The sequence below is a fragment of the Serpula lacrymans genome, assembly GCF_000218685.1.
Source record: "Serpula lacrymans var. lacrymans S7.9 unplaced genomic scaffold SERLAscaffold_4, whole genome shotgun sequence".
Classification (NCBI taxonomy): domain Eukaryota; kingdom Fungi; phylum Basidiomycota; class Agaricomycetes; order Boletales; family Serpulaceae; genus Serpula; species Serpula lacrymans.
Genome location: NW_006763293.1, coordinates 3035469 through 3054131, shown reverse-complemented (window position 1 = coordinate 3054131; position 18663 = coordinate 3035469). Strand labels below are relative to the sequence as shown.

Below are 18663 nucleotides of genomic sequence, written 5' to 3'. Positions count from 1 at the left end.
AAGTGCAGGGAGAGGTCCTTGACAGCTTGGTTAAGTGCAGAAGTAGAAGTGGATGCCAGTGTCATGTCATCAACAAAGACAGGCAGGATAATGCGCACATCAGCTCTGTTAAAGACATAGATGGCAGAGTCTGAATAAGTACGCTTGAATCCGAGCTTTTCAAGCACAGTGTGCATCTTCTGGTTCCACATTCTGCCTCCCTACTTGGTCCCATAGATGGCCTTGTCCAGCTGGCAAACAAGATTGCAAGGGCCCTGATGGAATCCCTCTGGCTGATGCATGTAGACCTTGACATCCATGACTCCATTCAGGAATGCATGTGAAATATCAATGGAGCGCAAATGGAGGTTGTGGATGGCTGCAATGGCAAGGACAACTCTGATGGATGATATGCGGACAGTAGGTGCAAATATTTCGAGGAAATCAAAGCCAGGGCGCTGGTTATAACCTTTGGCCACATATCTGGCCTTGTAGCGCTCAACAGTGCCATCTGAGTTGCGCTTGATCTTGAAGACCCACTTGCCACCAATAGCCTTGACTCCAGGAGGTAGTTCCACTAGTGACCAAGTACCATTGCGCTCATGAGCTTGAAGCTCTTCCATGGCTGCCTCTCTCCATTTATCTGCATCAGGACGCTTCATTGCATCTGCAAATGACCTAGGCTCAGCAGAGTCTCCAAAGTGTGCCACTTCATCATCAACTGCCTCAGAATCACTGTCATCACTCTCAATGGCAGGAGTAGGTTGTCTGTGTTGAAGCCACCATGGTCTAGGTGGTCTCCTAGCCCTTACAGGGCGCCTCAGTGCAATAGGCAAGTCAGGAGAAGGTGAGCGATGAGGAGGGTGATTTGGAAGCTCAGGAGGTTGATTCACAGGTGGTTTTGCATCAAGGTCCAAATGAGGCCCATTGTCAGGCAATGGCTGAGGCTGCTGAAGCGCAGCTGGTGGGCCCATATCTCCCCCTGGACCTGGTGCAGGGACATCCTCAATCAGGCCCAATGGCATGGATAGTGAAGGTGGAGTGGGAGGTGGAGGTGGGACATTGTCAGAAGACCTCTTCAAGCCAGGGAAGTAGCGCTCATCAAAATCAGCTCTCTTGGAGATAACAATGCGCTTGGTGGTAGGATTGTAGAATTTCCATCCCTTGTACCCCTCAGGGTAACCAATGAACACACATTTCTCCATATGAGAGCCAAAGACGCCTCTTTTGTCCTTTTGCACATGCACATAGGCAGTGCAGCCCCAAACGCGAAGGTGAGACATGTCAGGCTTGCATCCATACCACAACTCAAATGGAGTGGCATGGGCCACTGCATCAGTGGGACACCTGTTCCAGACATGCACCAAAGCGGACAGACATTCACCCCAGAAGCTGTTAGGCAATGCAGACTCTGATAACATGGCAGTGATACGCTCAGTCAGAAGTCTGTTTGCTCGCTCTGCCACACCATTCTGCTGAGGACGATTCCTGGTGGTATGCTGTCTGACAATCCCATGGTCATCTGTGAATTGCTCAAATTCCTTGGACATGTACTCTCCCGCTTTGTCATCGCGCAGAGCCTTGATTTTGCGCTCTAATTGAGTCTCAGCATAAGCCTTGAATCTCTTGAAAGCATCAAAGACATCTGACTTGGCCTTGAGAGGCACAACGACACGGAATTGACTGTGATCATCAATGAAGGTGACCCAGTAGCGATAACCAGAGAATGTGGGGGAAGAGACTTGGTGTACATCAGAATGGATGAGGTCCAAAGGATGAGCAGAGCGAGTATCAGATGAGGGGAATGGATTGGCATGCATCTTGCCAGACAAGCACGGTTCACAGACAGGATCAGGAGCAGCCTTGGATTCCAGTGTAAGCCCAGTGACCAGATCTCTCTGTATCAGTCTCTTGACATCAGCATGATGGTGGTGAGCCAATCTGCGATGCCAGAGCATCAAATCAAGTGGTATAGTTGCAGTAAAATGTCCCAGTTCAACACAAGCAGCAGTAGATCCATCAAGGAATACTGCATTGTTGTCATTGATAGTTGCAGTGAACAAGAGAGTGTTGTCACGCATAAAGGACATAGAATAAGACGAAATAGTGATATTGAAACCACTTTGACGAGTTAAATACAAGACTGAGAGGAGATTATTTCGAAGATCTGGTACATGGAGCACTCTAGAGAATTCCACAGCCCTAGCCACTTTGCCATTCATCACAGGATTAAACACCACAGTACCAACACCAGCTGAATAGACAACAGTGTGATCAGCCAGCTTGATTGGCACACAATATGGGGTATAGTGGTGCACCCAATGACGATGAGGTGTCATATGAGAAGTGGCACCTGTGTCTGCATTCCAATCAACATCAGCATCAAGTTGGAGAGGGCAATGAGGATCAGAGGGGTGAATAGAACGAAGACTTGCATTTCCAGCTGATTCAGTGACCACAGTAGATGAATTGGCATTGTTGGGCGAAGATTTGGGCTGCTGAGAGGTATTCTGAGAGTTGCTGGAGCCTGCCTGAGTCTTATTTCCACACTTGTAGCGATTCTTAGCACCCTCCACTGCCTGTTGGCGACTAATAACATATCTGTGGCATTTATCCTGGGTATGACCAAGTAAACCACAGAAATCACACTGAATGCGAGTAGAGGTGGTGGATTGGTTGCAATGATGGCAGTTAGGATGGGTACAGGTGCTATTGGCAGTGGTAGACGAAGAATGCAAGGCAGAATCGACTTCAGCACGACGACGGCGATTGACCTCTTCAGCAAGGAAAGCATCCCTGAGCTGAGTCTTATCCAAGGTGCCCAGAAGCAGTAGAGATGAAGTGAAGTGGGCATATTGATCAGGAAGCGCCCTAATCATGGCCATGCATGTCAATTCATCGTCCAATTCAGACAATGAGAAGCCAGTAGGACAAAAATTTTGAATCTGATGCATGCCTTCGTCAATCCTGGTCATGAGAGACTGCAGGGACTCGTCCTCCTTCTTTCTGATAGAGAAGAAGTCGTCATAGGTGTTAGATCTTGTCCCAGGCTTCTTAGAGACGTGCACAATGGCCAGTTTCTCCCAGATCTTGACAGGATCATCAATGATGCCATCAAGATGGATGCGCTGCTCTTTGGTGACATTGAGGTATAATGCACCAGCAGCCTTTTCAGCTCTCAACTCCCATTTCTCTATTGCTTCAGCGTCAGTCCCAGGACACTTTTCAGCGCCAGAGACGAGCCTCCACAGTCCCTTGGTCATCAACCAAGCTTGCATTTCACCACTCCACTGGGGGTAGTTAGTGCCAGACAAGGGATGGAACTTGGGATCAGAGTCAGACATGATGGGTGTTGTATAAGACGATAGAGCAATGATAAATGATGTAGGATATGGCTATAGGCAATGGAATAGTGGCAAAGTCAATGGGAAGCAGTAGGAGGCGAGCAGATAAGATGGTGAGGTGGTAGAGAGAGGATATGGAGAGGGTCAGAAAGCGCAAGGATAGGTCCAAATAGGGTCCAAAAAGCGTCCAAAAGCGATCCAGGAGGGTGCTAAGGCTTCCTAGTGCTGCTACAGGGTTATGCCTGTGTTCCCCTTTCAATTCCATGCTGATATTAACAGAAAAATCGCCTCGAGACAGTGTTGGTTAATAGGGCTTGTATATGAGTCAACAAAGTGACTTAAGCTCCCCAAACACCGCAGACTGAGAGAGGCTCTAGGCAACAGCAAACTGAGGCAATGCAGGCAAGCTTCACAGTCTATAGGCTTGTTCTATCTGATAATGGACAGAGTAGAGAAGATTGGAGCTTTATGCACACACCAGATATGCCAAAAAGCGAAAAATAGGGTAAAAAGTCGAAATTGATGCAGAGACAGATAAGATGGATGGATTGCCCCCAAATTGAGGGTTTAGAGTGCGATAGTATAGGGTAGTAGATGGCTCAAATAGGGCCAAGATCCAAGCACAGGATGTGGAAATATGGAATAGGGGGCCAAAAGGTGATCAAATGATGATGAAGGCTCACAGAAAGATCAAGCTCAAATTCAACCGCTCTGATACCTCTCCTAGGGTTATTTAGGCCGTAGAAGACAATGGTAGAAGTTACAGGACGATTGGATAAGGATTGGGCGAGATATGGTGCAGATAAGGCCATATCACGTGATGGAGGTCCATTTATATCTTCATCAGTAAGAATTGGAAATGATTCTGTTTGAGGAAAAAAGCGAATATGTGCAGTTCCTGAGCGACTGATAATAGATTGTGCTCTTCCAGGTCCATGATTCTGGTCAAATTGCAAATGAGCATGAAGTAGGACATAATCAGCATAAAGGTTGTGGTTTTCATTGAAGCCATGGTGTCCTCTCATGACATAGTCTGAAGTTATTGAGAGTGAGCTCATGTTGTGACGATATTGAAGGTTGTTCAGTAGACCAAAAATAGCAGACCTTTCATCTTCCCTGATTGAGCGAATATAGTCAAAGAATGTTTTGAAGGTGCTGGCATTGGGGATAGGGATGGAGGCTTCAATATTTTCTTCTAGACGAGTTTCCAGGTCTTCCAGTGCTCTGAGAGTGCTAGAATTTTCGATTGAACCAATTGGGGAATTATCTGGAACAGGCACAGTTTCTTCTTCTGGGGTGACACTTTCAGCAGCAGTTTCCCATTCATCGGTATTTCCATCTAGATCTTCTCCATTGAAGTCATAGTCCGTGACTAAGAAGCTGGATACTGTATCAGATACTCCAGATACTGGTTTGACATAGTGAATAGGACGATGATCTGATGATACCTTGACTTCAAGGGCTGGGTTTTCAATTTTGCCATCCTTTCTGAAGACAAGATAAGTGCCATTAAATCTTTCTTCAATGCTGTAATAGTTCCCATGCGTCCATGGTCGTCCAAGAAGTAGATCGTATCCAGTGTCTTTCCCAACAAAGATATTGGCATAAGTTTTGACTTCTCCGCAGTATAAAGCCACATTGTTGACTAGACCATCAAGTCTACCAAATCCTCCATTGGCATCTTTGACTACAGGTTGAATACTAGTATCCATGGGAAGGCGAATGAGATTTTCCCAAATAGTGCGGCTGACTATATTGAGAGCAAACCCTGAATCAACAATAGCTATAATAGTTTCGCCATTAGAGGTAACAGGAACACGAATAAGGTCGGCATGAGTGATGGCAAAAAGTGATTCAGCTGTCAAGCTTTGGGGTTTGTTGTCTAGTCCAAAATTAACACGCTTGGGTTTCATCATTTCTTGGAGATTCTGGGAAACTTCTTTTGATAGACCAATGATATTACCAATAGATAGAGGGATAGGGGTGCTGAGAATTTGATCAATAATGGCTTTGGAGTCAAGATTCTGCGAAAGTGTAGATGAAGTCTTGAGTGGTTTCTTCTGTTTATCGGCAGGGGGATTCTTCTTGGTGTTTTGGGAAGCATCTTCCATGATTACATCGTCATTAGTGAGATCAAAGATAGGCTGTGCAATATCAAAGATGTGTGGCTTTGATGGAACAGGGGCTATGGTTGGAGCAACAGGCTTCTCTTCTTCTTTCTTCTTTCCTTTTACGGCTTTGGCCCAATCTGGTTTAGGAGGAATGTAAACACCATCAAAGACTTGCTTGCGCTTCTCCTTAGACACTCTGTCTGGATGATCTGCTGCATAGACGTGCTCTTCATCTGAATCAGAATCAGAGTCAGCTACTTCTGCAATAGACATGAAAGAAGTCGTAGTGAGGAGGTTAGACTTGGGGATGGTGCGATGTACAGCAGTTGCTATGGGTTCCTCTCTTGATCGCATGATTCTGGACCCATCAGACATGACAAAGCGACCAGTGTCATCCTTCTTGACGATTCCCTTTGACAGTAAGTCAAGCATATCTGCACATTCATTAACTCCATGACCAGTTTTTCCGCATCCATAGCAAAGGAAGGGAACACGAGGTGCTGTAGGCAGAGTGGCAGTGGGTGGAGCAGTAGGCTGAGTGGGTAAGTTGCTGCTTCCTTGAGAGGATCGAGATGGTCTAGCTGACTGGTTCATGAAAGTGGGAGGGTGAAGTATAAGTCGAGCATCAGTGTCAAGTTTGATAGCACGATAGTAGAGCAGAGGATAGTTAGGATCTTCAATTGTCATAGAACCCAACTTCTTGATAAGGGTTTCTACTTCATCCTGTTTGACAGCAGTGTGCTCTTCTTCGTCTAAAGAGTGAAGGGTTTTCTTCGACTTGGAAGGACTCAACAACTTTCTCTCTTTCTCTGTCTCAGAGGTGCACTTTTTCTCTTTCTTCTGTTTGGTGGTTTTCCTGATATAATGAGATGGTTCTTCCTCTTTGTCAGAGTCAGAAGAATTGTCTGAAGAACTGGAAGAGTTCTCTGAATCCGAGTCTGAATCCGAATCATCAGAGTCAAAATCTTCATCATCAAAGCAATCTCTGCGAAGGACATGCTCTACAGCTTTGACAACATCATCAAAAGCGAAAGGCTGAGAGAGATCAAGGGTAGGATTCCTCTGAAGGAGTCTGTTTTCAACACGATGACAAAGGGTTTTGGATAGTCCTTTCCAGAAAAAGCGGTTGAATACGTCCTGGGTGATCTTGGATTTGGCAAGAAGCCATCCACCAACACGAACATACTTCCTCATGTAGCTCTTGAAATCATCCAGAGAGCCCATTTTCTTCTTGTGCGAAGCATCGACCAACTGTTTGAGATGATGCTCTTTAAATTTGGCTTCTGCTTTTGCAGCATCAAAGTACTGGAGAATTTCGTCTTTGAGACTGTTCCATGAGGGCGTAATGAAATGCTTCATTCCTTCAATGATTTCTCAAACATATGTGGAGCAGTATTGGAGAATGCTTGAGCATTTTTCATCGTCAGCAGTGACATTGTTTGCATGACAGATGCGTTCATAGTGGAGAACAAAATCCCTGACACGAGTATAGTCTCCCTTGAACTTCTTAGGAGCATAACGAGTGCCAGGAATTGGCATCATGATGACTGAGAGAGTAGTATGTTGATTCATAGTGAAAAATATAGAGGGTAAACGCGAAGCTTGCTGAGTAGAAGCTGGTACAGAAATTGAGTTACTGGAAGAGAGGGATGGGACAGATAAAGCAGTGGGTGAGATAGAAGGTGTAGATGATAAATTAGACAGTGATGGCGATGAAATGGTTGGTATTTAGCTTGAAGGAAACCACCCCTCGCGGTGGGCTCCAATTGTCGATGATGAGAACTGTTGTTAGAAAACCACACACAAAAACAAACTAACAAACAATCCTCCCAGATTCCACGGAACTTGTTTATGGGCTTTGCCTCCTAGAACAGTGGGTGCTCTGGTTGTTCGTGGGGTGGTATGTATGAAGATCCTTCAAAGTAAAACCCAGAGATGTATGGGTGTGGGTTTTGAGGAGGAGGGATAGTTGAATTTATAGATGATAGGGGCTTAGTGATGAGTATAGATGAGCACTACTTTGCTAATCGTAGCACAAGGTAGGTTTGAGAATGACAAGGATGAAGAGGTGACGAGGTTCCCAGTGATAGCAGGCTCCTGACGCACAAACTGTAGTGCTCAGAAGGACTCTAATCGAAAGGGATGATAAAGACTTTAAAAGTGATGAGTAACAATGACAGCAGTTAACAGTAGTAGCAGTGGGAAGTGTTGTGACCACACTGGATCACAAGTAGCAGTAAGAAGTGGACTTAAGATTAGAGAAAAAGTCTGGAATCGAGTGCTTTGTTGTTTTACAAGGTAATATACAGGGGTTTATATAGTGAAAAGAAAGGTAGGCTATGCACAGTATAGCTGCGCAAAAAGAATGAGAAAGAACATGAAGGAAGGAATGTACGCTGACAAATCCTGCATAGTTGGTACAGGATAAGATCGTCAAAATAAGGGAAAGAAAGAGATAGAACAATGAATGCTATGTAAGTAATGGTACAGGTTTGTACAGTCATAAAAATACAGTCCAATAAGAGAAAAAGAGCAAGAAAATTGTGATGTCATAAGAAGATGCAGTAAAAAGAGTATAAAGAAAAAAAACAATATCAGTATCAACACAGTTCCTTTATTGTCAGTCAGGCATTCTAAAAAAATATGTGTCCATAAAATGATTCAAAAATCAAAATAATCGCACTGTAAATGAATGTTCTGCTGAAAAAAAAGAAACTGGAGCCACTGGTCCACCACCTAGTCCAAATCTGACAATTCCATGGCTTTACCAATGGACTGGTTGTACTGGACCACCTGGTCAAGCGAGGGAGGGAGGGGAGTAGTTCCAATTTGGAACAAGTGAGTCCCAGGCAGTGTGTGGTAGCTGTAGCTGTAGCGAAGATGATGGACGAAAGATAAGTGTACCCAAGTGAATGGGACAGCAATGAACATGGGCGACACAAGGGGATGAACCTTCTCCAGCTCAAAAACTACCCACCCACGCTCCAACCAGGCAAGACGAGTGACCGATATTTTGATGGTATATGATGGCAGATTGACGTCATAAAGATGGACCTGTTGCCCTACTTGGACTGGCCGCTGGGGCTTTGCTGATATCAGCAGTGGCACGTGGTAGTTGACGGATTGGTGACGGAAGCGGATAGGAAGTGGTGACATCAGAAATGGTGGGGGAGCAAAGAATATGAGGAAGAGGAGGGTGGAGGTGATGAGTAGGTGAACTAAAATGGGGATCCAGAAATGACTGTCAGGTGAGAATAAAAAGGAGAGGAAGGGGCCCATGGTGGGGCTAAGAAAAGGAAGGGGAGTGAAGGAAACGACAAAAACGAGGGCGCAATGCAATGTGTAGCCAGTGGCGACGCGAAAATTTGCCGAAATGCCGAAATGCGGAAAGTACCGAATGGAAAAGCAAAGGTGAGCGTGACTGAATTGCCTAATAGAGGTGGTGCTGATCAGCCACAGATTCGAAAAAGGCAATATTAATTACTATTCCACGTGGCACTGTGCCTGTGTGGCGCAAAGGCGAGTCTTTTTGAATATTCGCTTCGTTATTGACACCTGTCCATGCTACCAATCAATTTTGGTGCATGACACCGGCTGCCAGGGCTTTGCCAATATCAGCAGTGGCACGTGGTAGTTGATGGATTGGTGATGGAAGCGGATAGGAAGTGGTGACAACAGGTATGGTGGGGGAGCAAAAAAGATGAGGAGGAGGAGGGTGGAGGTGACAAGGAGGTGAACTAAAATAGGGATGCAGAAGCAACCATCAGGTGGGAATAAAAAGAGAGCAAGGGTCCCATGGTGGAGATGAGTAAAGAAAAAAAGTAAGGGAGAAAGACGAAAGCAAGGGTGCAATGTGTAGCCAGTGGCGATGCAAAAATTTGCCAAAATGTTGAAAGTACCAAATAGAAAAGCAAAGGTGAGCGCGACTGGATTGCCTAATAGAGGTGGTGCTGATCAGCCACAAGTTCAAAAAAGGCAATATTAATTACTATTCCATGTGGCACTGTGCCTGTGTGGTGCAGAGGCGAGTCTTTTTGAATATTCACTTCATCTTTGACACCTGTCCATGCTACCAATCGGCTTTGGTGCATGACAATGCAGTGAAGCTGATCACACAGGCTGCACCCCATAACATCATCAGCCACTGCTTCCATCAACTGTATAGTACACATGTACAAACAAACCTATAGTAGTATAAATACCCAATAGATCCAGGAGACTCCTCAGCAAGTCCTCCTGTTATCTACCCACAACAAACTTGGTCCTGTCTAAAGGTTAACCACTCCCCTCATTTCCTTATAGCTTTGTCTGGGTTGTGTGCCAGAGTATACAAAATCTTGGTTGTAACACCATCCTAGATGGGTGTACTCTGACCAACCCGGGTTGTCCTAGACAAGAAAATATTTCCCTATGCAGCTGGGTCATTTGAGACAAGAAATTATTCAGCTATCCAGCTGGGCCATCCTAAACAAGAGATTATTGATCCACCCAGCTGGGTCATCTCACACAAACAGAACCAGCCGGGTGTGCTCTGATCCAGCCGGACCACCTTAGACAAGAAATTATTTAGCTATCCAGCCAGGTCGTCCTAGACAAGAGATTATTGACCTATCAAATTGGGTCACTTCAGATGGGCATGGACAGACCCTGCTGGGCCATTCTAGACAGGTGTGCTCTGATCCAGCCAGGTTGTCCTAGATGGGGCCTGTGAATCTCTTCCCAGCCAGCTGGGTTGTCTTAGACGGTGAATTATTTAGCCATCCAGCCGGGTTGCCTCAGATGGGCATGGACAAATCCAGCCAGATCATTTGAAACGGGTGTGCTTTGACCCAGCCTGTTTGTCTTACACAGGCCCTGTATTATTACATTGAAGATGGCCCAGCTGGCCCACTCTGCCAGACTCTGCTAGCCCTGTCTATATAGTAATTTATCAGGTAATAATGTTTTGTATTAGACGGAACATTATAACTATAGTATGTGGTGGTTGAAGAAGAAAAGATTGAAGTAGAGTATTGTCCCACGGACAATATAATAGTGGATACACTTACCAAGGCATTGCCATCTATGAAAGTGATGCATTTTGCTGCCACACTTGGACTCTGTATGGCTTGAGGGGGAGTGTTGAATTGAGAGTGTTGAGAGAGGAAGCAAGCCGATACAAAGTGCCTAGAAAGGAAGGCATGTAAGTACAATTGGCCCATATGTGACAACACCAACAAGACACAGTCTTGGGGAACTGTAGCCACAACAACAATGTAATGGAGGAAAGGAAGTGTACAACCTATCAAAGGAGGGAACTTGTCATACTAATGTTGGTAGATACTAGAAGAAGACTTGCTGAGTCCCTCCCCATGTATTGCTCCAGTATATATACTAAAATACATGAGGTACTGTACAGTGTTGGAAGAATAAGAGAGAGAGAGACAAGCCTTGTACAGCGTAGTACGAAGGCAAGTAGTGGCACAGGCGCCAAACTGGGAAGGTCCAGTATTTGGGGTTGCCCATGCACCTAATATACTGCATCATTTTTTTTTGGTTCCGTCTTCACTTATATACGCTGTTGTTGTCAGGCAGACACCTCAGATCTTCTGTCAAAGTCTGAGGTGAGACACTTTTATGATTAAACCTATGAGTACTTAGCTTATGCCTCATTTCCAGTTTACTTACTAGGTACATTTTTTTGAATATATATCAGATCTTCTGTTGAAGTCTGAGTTTACTTACTAGATCAAACCCGAACAATTTCAGGTCATGAGCCCTGTCGACAACGTCGACAACAAGGAGTTGCTTGGAGTACCGAAACTTGAGCCTGACGGCTCAAATTGGTCTATATACAAGACAAGATTAGCTTGGGCACTGGCGGATAAAGCACTTCAGTCACCCCCAAAACATAAGCATTTAGCTTCAACTATCTGTGTAAATGTATAAAGCTAAGAGCTTGTTTTTCCTGGTATCATCCCAAGTGCTCCAGCAAGGATGGGATCATCCCAGAAGCGGAATAATACCACCCTTCTGGGATTTTCCCATGGTATCAGACCATGTACCATAGTGGGATTATCCCTCAGATGGGATAATCCCAATAACCTGTCACATGTCACATGGTATCAGGGGGATTGGTGCTAATACTAACATGTGAGAATGCTGGGCCAACTAGTGAAGATATTTCCAGTCTTTTCCACCTGAATAATGGTACTTTAGCCCAATATAATCAAGACTATTTTGAAATATACGAGTTACAAGTTCCTCATTGTAGCTTACTGCAAATTTGGGGAGAAGCATTCCCTTTTTTTTAAATGTGGAACATTATCAATTTCTAGATATAATCAATTCCAGGAACCATACACTAGAAAGATGCTGTTGTCCTTGCTGATAGATGTGATATGTGAGTTCTGCTTTTTTGCAAGGTTTATTATACCCTTAACTGAAGTAAAAACTAGGAAACACAACACAAATGCTGTGACAACAAAGTAATCTGCAGAAGGACATCAAATATTAGATTTACACTAGATCTGGCATATTCTGTGAGGAAAATCCTGACCTTGTAGAAAGTAAAACATAGTAAAAAGAAACATAAAGTCATGTTCTTGCAAAAACATGAATTTACCACTTTTGTGGCACTACCAAGGTATTTGATACCTTATATTGTACATTCTCTGAGAGTGGTTCCTGGGGGCTGCTGGCTGAAGGTCTATGGGGAGAGGGGGATGCTTGCTATGTACAGTATAATACACAAGATCTCCATTTTGATACTCCTACACTAGATGACTTGAGTGTGAGGATTAATTAGGCACTGCTTAGGTATTTAATACCTTGAGTTGTGCCATTTCTGGGAGCTACCAGCTGAAGGTCTAAGGGGTGACTGGTGCCTATATGCTGACTGTGTATAGTACAGTATCTAAGTCCACAAAGAATCTGAGTGCTGTAAAGGTATTCTTTTTTTAGATTCTTGAGAAATTGAAATGAATCCGGAAAATATTTTTTCATGCCAAGTAAGGTTTCTGCCAACATTCTCTGTCTCTCATATGATAGTGATGCTGTCTCACACCACTCTTTTTGGATTATCATTTTTATGGCAATATGTAGAACTCAGGTAATTTCCTTCAAAACTGATTCTGACCATTGACATTGCCCAACTTTTGATTTTTTTTACTGAGGATCATCCCACACTGATCTGGACAAATCCCTGAAATAGGGTGTGATCATCCCAGTTAAATCTGTACATGTCCCCACGTAACATGGGGTTACCCACTTCTCACATGGACAAATACCAGAAGGGGGTGGGATCATCCCAGTTCAATATGGACAAATACCATAAAGGGATAGGATGATCCCAGCTCAATGTGGACAAATACCACAAGAGGATGGGATAATCCCAAGCCAATCTGGGATGATCCCAAACCAATCTGGGAAAATCCCAGTTAAGCATGGACAAATACCAAATGAGATGGGATGATCCCAAACCAATATGGGAAAATCCCAGCAAGAGATGGGATGATCCCAGTTAAGCATGGACAAATACCAAAAGAGGATGGGATGATCCCAATTGAATCTGGGAAAATCCCAGCTTAACATGGACAAATACCAAAGAGGATGGGATGATCCCAATCCACTCTGGGAAAATCCCAGCCAGAGATGGGATGATCCCAGCTCAACATGGACAAATACCAAAAGAGGACGGGATGATCCCAAACCAATCTGGGAAAATCCCACCAAAGGATGGGATGATCCCAGTTAAGCATGGACAAATACTAAATAAGATGGGATGATCCCAGCTCAACATGGACTAATACCAAAAGAGGATGGGATGATCCCAAACCAATCTGGGAAGATCCCAACAAGAGATAGGATGATCCCAGTTAAACATGGACAAATACCAAATGAGATGGGACAATCCCAGCTCAACATGGACAGATACCAAAAGAGGATGGGATGATCCCAATCTACTCTGGGAAAATCCCAGCCAGAGATGGGATAATCCCAGCTCAACATGGACAAATACCAAAAGAGGATGGGATGATCCCAAATCAATCTGGGAAAATCTCAGTTCAACATGGACAAATACCAAGGGGGGATAGGGTCATCTCAAACCAATCTGGGAAAATCCCAGCAAAAAAGGGGATGATCCCAGTTAAATGTGGACAAATACCAAATGGGATGGGATCATCACAATTTGATATGGACCAATGCCTGAAGGGTAAAGCATCATCCCAAACCAGCCAAGGAAAGTCTTGGAAAGAGATGGGATCATTCCAGTTCAATCTGATCTAGAAAAATCTCCAAATTACATAGGATCATCTCACTACATCACAGACAAATCCAAGCAGGGGACAAGATCACCCTGAGTCAGAATAGGACAGGGAGATCCCACAACAGGAACAGAATTATTGAATAGCATGCTTAGGCTGCTGGTGACTCAGCATGACAGGGGAAAATACTCCTGAAATGCACTAAGGTTATTCTGTAACATATAATCATAGGTAAGTTCCCAGCAGCTTAAAATATTATTGTCCTTTTCCAGCAGTTTCCATTTTTTACATGTTGCAGTATTTTGTTTGTAAACCAACTATTATGTTATGGTAGGACCTGGATGAACCTAAGGTTGAACTGGGACAGTGATTCAGAGTAGCCCTCACGTAGGTTCATCCCAAGTCACATGAAATTGCATAAGCATGCAGAGCACACCTTTCAGCCATTTTTGTTTTCACAAAAATTTATAATCAATTGTATGCATGGGGACATATAGTGGATAAAATGGGTGTTGGCTTGTGGATGCTGGGCTGCCACAAAGAGCCAGCAATTTGTCTCATGCAAGACATGTTCTGCCTTTGACAATGATGCAGCAGAGGGAAGGATAATGAATATGTAGTACTTACTCGGACTGGTATCTTTGTGCATTTTTCAGTTCAGGCACTTGGATAAAGCTGCACAATTCAAAAAAATATCATATCTTTTGGATCAGCACATTAAATGGATTTGTGACATATCTTTGCCTGGTTGCAAGAGTGTTACATTATTTAAAGTTGGATGAGCCTGAATGAGAGGTATTGTAATCCTGCAGATGTATATGCTTGGTATTGTCAAACATCTTGTATTCCTTTGACTATAAGCCATTTTAAGTAACATTGATAGAAATCCAGGGTAGATAAATCTACTTTGTGATATGCAGTAAATTATATGATAAGTAGGAATGACAAAGTTATATAGTCAGTTAAGGAAAAGAGATATGGTTGAATTATCTCCTAATCAACTGAATTAAATCAGGTTAATTTGTAAATGGTTATACGTCACAATTAGTTACACTAACCTTTGGTCAAAGTCTCCTCCATCAATCTATAGTATATGATATTACACTAGAAGCTGGACAAATTAAGGTTCAATTGAGAGTAAACACCATTTGAAATTTGTATATATGTTATAAATGATGAAAGCAGGTAGTATTGTATTCTGCTTCATGGCTATTAGTACTATTGATAATGTATTGATGTTGGCTACATTTATGCAGGAACTATTTTTGCAGTAAAGCCCCCCTGACACCATGTGACATGTGGCAAATGTCTGGGATTATCCCACCATAACAAATGGTCTGATACCATGGGAAAATCCCAGAAGGGTGGTATTATCCCACTTCTGGGATGATCCCATCCTTGCTGGAGCACTTGGGATGATACCAGGAAAAACAAGCTCTTAGCTTTATACATTTACACAGATAGTTGAAGCTAAATGCTTATGTTTTGGGGGTGACTGAAGTGTCACATCAAGATTAGTACTACTTTTGCTAATTCCATATATATATTTAAGCCTAGAGCATCGCACAGAGGGAGCCTTTGAGGCCCTATTTCTATCAACAAAAAACCCCCCTTCAAGGCTACTACTTTAGCGATCAGGGTCCTGCCTAAGGTGGATGATTAACCCGAACACAGTAGTGGCTAGAGGGTCACAAGGTTTCACAGAAGGATTTCTACAGGTTGCCTGAGGGTCTGACAGAGGTTTGACAGAGCATTTTACGAGCACATAAAGAGTATGCATTATATGGAAATATTGCTGTAAATATTGTTAGTTTTGGTGATTCTGCACCTTTGTGCTACCTACATATTTTCATTCCTTTCTCTATCTATTCTTCTATCATTCACTATTGATTGTGTTCTCTATTATTTCGCCTTTGTGGCTGCTTTGTTTACCTTTGTTTACAAAACTTCGGACAGTATTGCAGAGTCCAATGCTTCCTATTCTCTAGTTACTCACATTGGACTCTAGGTACTGTATACCTGTCATACTCTCTAATAATAAAGTTACTCACATTGGACTCTAGTTCCAGTCCCTGATTGCTCTCAGCAAGTGGCTAGACACTTCCTTCAAGCTTTGTTCTTAATAAACATTGCCCTAGAAGGCCTATGGAACAAAAAAATATTTTACAAACTCCAGAGGGCACCACAGGAGGGTTTTCAGAGGGTTGTTCAAGTACCGCTGTATTTAGAAATACTATATATATACTTGGCTAGGAAACCTTGGCAGTGAGGGGATACTTAAGGTCCCACATCCGTTGACAAAGAATAGGTCTTTGAGGCCCTTATGTAATGGATTAAGTCCCTGCCTGGGGTGGTATCAGGAACATACTATAATAAATTCTCTGCATATAATCTCTGGCTAGGATGCTATAATAATAGTGAACAAAACTGAGAGAATTTGAAAACTATGATAAGCTTGTAGAACATATATAATATGATCATTCTGAAATAACCATTGATGATTGTTATATCTATTATATTCTATGAGAGAAGCCATAGTGGAGATGGATTGCATATATCACAGAAGTGATACTATAGCTGGTATAGCAAACATCTCAAAATAGCCCTGCTATATAATGCTATATAATAGGAACTTGTCTAGGCGTACTATAGCTACTATTTTTCCTATATAGCACTATGACAGCTTTAATAGCTATAAAAGGAAACTAGGTTTTTCCTGATGCAATGCTATGTCTGGAAATACTTAGGAGGAATATAGATAAGCAAGGTAGGCTATGGATCAGCGCCTTCTCATGGGCTTACTGATACAGCCAATTGTACACCTCTTACCAATACTCTTTCTTACATGATTAGTACATATGATAGATTGGACCACTTTTACTTTCTTTTCTTATTGGTTAGTTAACTGGTCAGACCACTTTTTTAACTCTTCCCCTTTTTGGTCTGACCATCGTTGTTCACTATATAAGGAAGTACATACTCGATGTATTATTCCTTAGCTCAATATTAGTTTGGATTTGTGCTTATACTGATACTCTTCAACCTCAGTACTCTGATTCACCGCCCTCTTCAGGGACTTGACTAGACATCTGTTGTTGTTATATAGCTTTGTATTTGTTGCCTGACACCAACCCCCAGGCTATGCTGCCCCAGGATGAGAAGAACAGGTACTTTGCCTCAATAAAACCCTGTATGGCCTGAAACAGGCAGCACATTGCTGGTACCAAATATTATGAGAAGACCTAAAGAAAATAGGACTGAAACAATGTGAGTCAGATCATGCCATCTTCTACAAGTAGAAAGCAAACAAGCTCACCATCATAGCTGTCCATGTTAATAACATGACACTTGCTGCACCAATGGCAGCACATATGACGGCCTTGAAAAAGGAACTACTCAAACTTTTTAAGGTTAGCAATCTTGGCAAGTTACACTGGATGCTAGGTATGGAGATAAAAAGGGACAGACTCACTCAAACTATTAGTCTATCCCAATGTTTGTATATTGATGCCATAATCAAATGTTTTTGTCAGGCAATGAATACAAAGCTATATAACAACAACAGATGTCTGGTCAAGTCCCTGAAGAGGGCGGTGAATCAGAGTACTTGAGGTTGAAGAGTATCAGTATAAGCACAAATACAAACTAATATTGAACTAAGGAATAATACATCGAGTATGTACTTCCTTATATAGTGAACAGCAATGGTCAGACTGAAAGAAAGAAGAGTTAAGAAAGTGGTCTGACCAACCAACTAACCAATAAGAAAAGAGAGAGAAAGTGGTCCAATCTATTGTATTGGTAAGAGGTGTATGATTGGCTGTATCAGTTAGCCCATGAGAAGGCACTGATTCATAGCCTACCTTGCTTATCTATGGTCCTCCAAAGTATTCCCAGACATAGCATTGAATCATTGCTATGTCATCTGGATATCTTCTTGAGGGTCTACAACCATTCTTCATAGCAGATACAATAGGATGTGAGTATGAATGGAAAATAAAAAGAAAAAGGATAACAGTAACAGAATGCCGACTGTGATTTCTAGTCCAAGAGCGAGAGGAGTGACAGGGAATGAATTGGATAACCACGACATGATGGGAATGCAATAGGAAAAATTGATTCCTCACAGTTTTGGTCTTGAGGATGCAAAGCCTCCGTTGATGCCAATAGTGGCAAACACCAACCTAATAAAAGATCAATGCCCCAAGACACCCGAGGACTTTGCTGAAATGAGAGACGCACCTTATCGAGAAATTGTAGGGTCTCTTATGTATGCTGTGATTGCCACTTGGCCAGACATTGCACACGCCATAGCTATACTCTCGAGGTTCATAGAGAATCCTGAGAAAGCATATTTGGAAGTGGCAAAAAGAGTGGTGAAGTATCTGAAGGGGACGTGTGAGCTTTGGCTATGCTAGGACCATGTTGGACAGTGGGACTATCTTGTGGTTCTCAAAGCAACAAGAACTGATTGTACTGTCAACCACAGAGGCCAAGTATGTGGCTGCAACCCACACCACAAAAGAACTTCTCTGGATTAGGATGCTCATGAGAGAAATCTTTGGAAGTGAAGCAAGGACAAAGCATATCAACATATGATTGCATTTCATATGTCACACTATAGAACAGGGGAAGATCAAGATGGTTTATTGCCCAAAAAATGATATGATTGCAGACATGCTTACCAAGGCATTACCATCTACAAAAGCAAAGCACTTTGCTGCCGTGCTAGGACTCCGTGCGGCTTGAGGGGGAGTGTTGGACGGAGAGTGTTGAACAAGGAGACAAGCCAACACAAAATGCCTAGAAAGGAAGGCATGTAAGTTCAGGTGGCCTGTGCACCAATTTATACCATCAGAAAACTTTTTGATTCCGTTCACTTACCTACTTATAAAGAGGCCTGGTTGCTATGTACCACCTCAGACTCTTCTATGAGATCTGAGGTGAGACTCCCTTATTTCCCCCCTTTTGAATACCTATCTG

The 18663-nt window shown here is 43.0% G+C and overlaps 4 protein-coding genes across 4 annotated transcripts; 1 reads left to right on the top strand and 3 right to left on the bottom strand.

The window, feature by feature from the left end:
• Positions 1 to 2095: 2095 nt before the first annotated feature.
• On the bottom strand, positions 2096 to 2521 carry SERLADRAFT_384130 (uncharacterized protein; the record flags this gene model as incomplete). Its single annotated transcript, XM_007316126.1, has 2 exons — positions 2096 to 2338; positions 2415 to 2521. A coding segment is annotated over one exon (185 nt), but the record flags the coding sequence as incomplete, so codon positions are not given.
• A 2599-nt stretch (positions 2522 to 5120) lies between these two features.
• Positions 5121 to 5500, bottom strand: SERLADRAFT_384129 (uncharacterized protein; the record flags this gene model as incomplete). The annotated part of the gene is made up of 1 exon (XM_007316125.1): positions 5121 to 5500. A coding segment is annotated over one exon (199 nt), but the record flags the coding sequence as incomplete, so codon positions are not given.
• A 732-nt stretch (positions 5501 to 6232) lies between these two features.
• SERLADRAFT_336678 (uncharacterized protein) lies at positions 6233 to 6802 on the bottom strand (the record flags this gene model as incomplete). The annotated part of the gene is made up of 1 exon (XM_007316124.1): positions 6233 to 6802. A coding segment is annotated over one exon (570 nt), but the record flags the coding sequence as incomplete, so codon positions are not given.
• Positions 6803 to 11185: 4383 nt separating this feature from the next.
• On the top strand, positions 11186 to 11436 carry SERLADRAFT_435865 (uncharacterized protein; the record flags this gene model as incomplete). Its single annotated transcript, XM_007316123.1, has 2 exons — positions 11186 to 11350; positions 11410 to 11436. 2 exons carry the CDS (start codon positions 11186 to 11188, stop codon positions 11434 to 11436), a joined length of 192 nt encoding a protein of 63 aa, XP_007316185.1.
• Positions 11437 to 18663: the final 7227 nt, after the last annotated feature.